The sequence below is a fragment of the Eucalyptus grandis genome, chromosome 9 (genome assembly GCF_016545825.1).
Source record: "Eucalyptus grandis isolate ANBG69807.140 chromosome 9, ASM1654582v1, whole genome shotgun sequence".
Lineage (NCBI taxonomy): Eukaryota > Viridiplantae > Streptophyta > Magnoliopsida > Myrtales > Myrtaceae > Eucalyptus > Eucalyptus grandis.
Window position 1 is genome coordinate 13,333,639 of NC_052620.1, and position 4,631 is coordinate 13,338,269.

General features: G+C 40.3%; 1 protein-coding gene across 1 annotated transcript; it reads right to left on the bottom strand.

Annotated features, from left to right (window-relative positions):
- Positions 1 to 739: 739 nt before the first annotated feature.
- Positions 740 to 4,402, bottom strand: LOC104418345 (probable mannitol dehydrogenase). The gene is made up of 5 exons (XM_010029669.2): positions 4,229 to 4,402; positions 4,023 to 4,136; positions 1,492 to 2,005; positions 1,123 to 1,276; positions 740 to 1,036 (listed from the first exon to the last, which is right to left on the bottom strand). The coding sequence occupies exons 1-5, from the start codon at positions 4,324 to 4,326 to the stop codon at positions 834 to 836; spliced, it is 1,083 nt and encodes a 360-aa protein (XP_010027971.2). The 5' UTR covers positions 4,327 to 4,402; the 3' UTR covers positions 740 to 833.
- Between the last annotated feature and the right edge of the window lie 229 nt (positions 4,403 to 4,631).

Genomic DNA, 4,631 nt, shown 5'->3' on the forward strand with positions numbered 1-4,631 from the left:
TCATTCCATTAATTCAAATTAACATAATTTGTTAATTTGACTTCCAATCACGTATGTTTGAACAATTGAGAAAAAAAGTTATATGTGGATTATCCATATAAGAATATAATAATTTATTTAGTTTTTTCAATTTGGAAAAATGATTATTGATGTTATTTGATGCTGTGAATTATTATATTATTATTTGAGCTCGAATATCTTACATTGATAACCCGCATGTAATGTTATATTTTTATTTTCCCATCGTTCAAACCTATGGAATTGGAAGCCAAAACAACAAGTTTTGTTAACTTGAATTAATGGAAGGATGTCATTCGATATTTTCATATAGTGTCAGGACTATAATGAACATTTATCAAAAGTTCAGGGGTCGCATAGAACAAATTAAAAATTTAAGGATGACATTGCACGTTGATTTAAAATTTGTAGACTATTAGTGCAATTACCCTGAATTTTTTGTTGATCTAACCAGCAATGAGTTTCCTTAGGGACCATTTATCAAGGAACTTTATGGAGATTCTAGTGATGTTCCCTTGAAGAGCACATAGCTTTTCTTTTGCGTTGGCTTTCTCAGTTTATCTTTCGTGTGCTTCAATGAAAATTTCCAGGGAGTTTGTCAACTTAGCTCACTTTATCTCATAAGGAAATCTCGTGGCATTAGGCCGAGAGCATTGGTATTATTCTTCCTGAACATTGGTATTTTTCTTCAATATCAGTGACAAACAAATTTAGCTACACATTCGACCACAAAATCGTCCGGTCAAAGTTTATTTTGACACCAAAGTTTATACTTGACACCTTCATGGGGAGTCTAATCAGAATCTTTGGCAACCTCATGCTTCCTTCAAGGTGTTGCCAATATCTATGACAAATCTATATTTGACATCGCCCTTGGCAAGGCGGTCCATTGCCATGTTCAAATAATCCACCGGAACGACTTCGATATCAGCAGTTATGTTGTGCTTTGCAGCAAAATCAATCATCTCCTGAGTTTCCTTCAGTCCACCAATGCAACTCCCAGTCACAATCTTCCTCCCTATAACCAGTAGTATAATCTATCAGTCTCTGTTTAGTTGATTCAACATTAGTTTTGAAGCAGGGGAGAGCAACGGAGATTCTCACCAGAGATCATGGGAAACACAGGTAACTCGAGAGGCCGATCAGGAATGCCGATGAAGACAAGTTTCCCATTATGTTTGAGCAAACCAAGCAAAGGCAACGTTGGGTGCACCGCCGAAACAGTGTCGATTATACCATCCATCGTTCCCATCGCAGCCTATTGACCAAAAAATTTCTAACAAAATACTCAAAAATCGCATGACAAACTACAAATAGCAAGCTGGTCTTTTTCAGTGCGGAACCCCTTCTCTAGTATCGAAGAATTAGGCTATTGGGTATTTCAACTTAGAACATGCTCGCTTAAACTGAGTTCCTTGGCATCACCAAATAAACAAGAAAGAAGCAATGGCAGCACTTGGATCCAGAGATTACCTGAAATTGACTGGCGTCGCTGCTGACGAGGAATGCATCGGCACCGAGACACTGGAGCGCTTCCTCCTCCTTTCTGGCAGAGGAGCTGATCACGGTCACCTTGACCCCCATGGCCTTCGCAAACTTCACTGCTACATGGCCCAATCCGCCGAGACCCACCACGCCCAAGTGGGTCCCCGGGCGGTCAAGCCCGAAGAACCTTATTGGGCTGTAAACAGTGATCCCAGCACAAAGTAAAGGCGCACCGGCGTCGAGAGGCATGTTTTGCGGGAACTTGATGGCGAAGTGCTCATCAACCACCATCATGTTGGAGAATCCTCCGTAGGTCATCGTCCCGTCCTGGTGCATGCTACCATACGTCAGTATCATTTTGGGGCAGTAATTTTCGAGATGGTCGTGGCAACTATCGCAGGAGCCGCACGATCCGACCAAGCAACCAACTCCCACTTTGTCTCCCACCTTAAACTTCTCCACCCTGCTTCCGACCTCCACAACTTCGCCCACGATCTCGTGCCTGCGTATCAAACAGGTTAGTACAAACAAATTGGGTCGTACGCCATACGAATCATTACAAGAACATCCCCTTTCTCGGGACTTAGGACCCTAGAGGAAGAGGTGAAGCTCGAAAGCCGCGGCCAAGGGCTCAACCCAGACATCAAGGAGCTAATTAATTACTGACCGGAGATTCTTTGAGGTCTCGTTCCTTTCCTGCCTCAGCCTAATAGAGGTAAGTCACTGGCAAATTACAATTTTTATCCCCACACATTTACGAATAATCAGTTTTAGTTGATATGATTCAATTTCTTCCGGTGACAAAATAAGTCACGATATAAATTTTCCACAAAAACTTACTTTCATCATAATTTGATTTAAAATTCTTAGGAAAAGATCAAATCAAGATCAATTATTAATTGACAGTCCCATTGAAATTAATTCCACCGTATTCAACAATGGCATTCTTATTTTCAGTTTAGATCCATGTAGACACTACTCAGGTCTACTTTAAATAACTTTAAAATATGCTTGCCCCAATTTTAACTCACCATCAAATAGGCGATGTATTTTAGACAATTTATGAGAATTGATGATTAAGTCTCTACTCCTGAATAGTACATGGCTCTCGACAGTTTCCTAAATTATTACTAGTAAAACTATAAATATTAACAAATCGTGTAGAAAAATTAGCCCGTCATTTGAGTGTTGTTAGGAATGGAAATGTGAAAAATCTTACTTAAATCACATCAATCATTGGTATAAGGACTAGTATTGTTGCAAAAACAAAGTAGATTAACTAAATTCGAACAATTCAAAAAGTACAATTACCAAAAGTTTGATTTCTTTAGAAACTCGTATACAAAAACGCCGCTTGTCAATAGTGGTGCTGACTTAACAAATTCTATTGAATTTTATGTGAAAATAATGACCGAAGGACTTATATTATTGTCGGTGAATATATAAGGACTAGAATTATAATTGAATAAAGTATAATGATCAAAAGTGAAGTTTATCATAGGAATTTTGAATTAGCTTTTTTATCTTGCAAAACTCAATTAATGCTTGAAATTAATGGAGTATAAGTAGGATGGCACCTTACCATTGACACCGATGGTGGCGCCACTGATTACCATCACATGGCGGTTGCCCATTGTCAAGCCGCCCTCTGGGGTGGTCTAGGCTCTTAGACGACTATTACACAGTGGTTATTTGATCTCTCTCTCAATTATCTTGATTTTAGACAATAGATCCTCGCACATGTCAACGTCATAGGTGCCGGGCGACCCCCATTTTTAGGGTCACCGGCACAATATAAAAATATAGATTTAACTAGTTCATGGGACTTATAAGGTGCTCTATAAGTCTCCACATAGTCGAATTCTAAGCCTGTGCCTTGGATTATCAAAAGAAAAAGGGAGATGACCCCGACTGCGGTGGTCATCGTGAAGAGTTGATCATGCAAGGGAGTCTATGTCGTCAGGGGTGGCACAACGGTCATCGTAATGGCCGATGTAGACAATTGATTTAGGTATTATCCCTTTATTTGGCCTCTTTTAGTAATTTCAATCAATCCTTCCTTTTTGTTTCTCTCTTATCTAAGGTGCACCAAAAGCTTTCCGATGTTAGATATGTCCATAATAACTACGGTTCAAAAGATCTTCCTTCTCATCTCATCCTTTCCTGTCCAAATTTTCATCCTCATTTATGGGTAACGGGGCACAACCCACCTTGGTACTCCTGGATGTCAATTGTTACGGACGTACCGGCAATGAGGATGAGGATGAGGACAGACGACTTCCTCTGGTCGGCCTTATTTGTCATGTTTTGTGGTTTCGATTTGCCTCTGGCTTCAAGGCAATGCAAGCTAAAGTTGAACCCTATCCAAGAATCCAGTAGAGGAAAGAAGGTAATAGCCCCAGGAATCTACTAGCCAACATGGTACTTTTAGACAAAAATATAATAAAACGACGTTTTGAAAGAGGAGCAGAGGAACAGCCAGAGGAGATTAAAAAATAAACAGACAGAGAAAAGATTACCCCGGAACAAGAGGATAAGTTGAAATTCCCCACTCATTCTTCGTGCTGTGGAGGTCGCTGTGGCAAATCCCGCAGAACAACACTTTGAATTTCACGTCTTTTTCTCCCGTCGCCCTAAACACGAATCAAACAAATATGCATAAAGCGAACCAATGTTCGCCACCTTTTCGTTTGACCATTTCAATGCAAGAAGAGCGGGCAAAAACCTGCGGGAGAATTTGAAGGGAGAGAGAAGGCCGCAATCGTCCCTCGCAGCCCAGCCGAGAGCCTCCTGTGGGTGTTCCTGCTCGGGTGACTTCACCATTTTCTCTCCGATGCAATGTGGGAATTTCTCTCTCCCTTTTCGCACTTTCCCGGAAAATTGAGTTTGGCGAAGGAAAATGCGGTGGTGGTGGTGGACGGGAATCAATTCACCTTTTGAGGGATTATATAGATGAAAGTTAGGGAAGCGGGAAGACACTTGACACATGCAATCCGCCTCGCGGTTTGGACACATGTTCCGCATTTTATTTTATTTTATTTTATTTTTTGTTTTTTATTTTTTATTTTTTTTTCTTGTCGAAAATACCATTACCATTCATTCGCCAAAATTATTAAAACATAAGAGAG

Excerpts from the sequence above, each read along its gene's own strand:
- LOC104418345 (XM_010029669.2), bottom strand. The coding sequence starts at position 4,326 with ATGGTGAAGTCACCCGAGCAGGAACACCCACAGGAGGCTCTCGGCTGG. Across the intron at positions 2,006-4,022 it reads ACTTATCCTCTTGTTCCGGG|GCACGAGATCGTGGGCGAAG; the intron begins GTAATCTTTTCT and ends TTTGATACGCAG. Across the intron at positions 1,037-1,122 it reads TGTGTTTCCCATGATCTCTG|GGAGGAAGATTGTGACTGGG; the intron begins GTGAGAATCTCC and ends TACTGGTTATAG.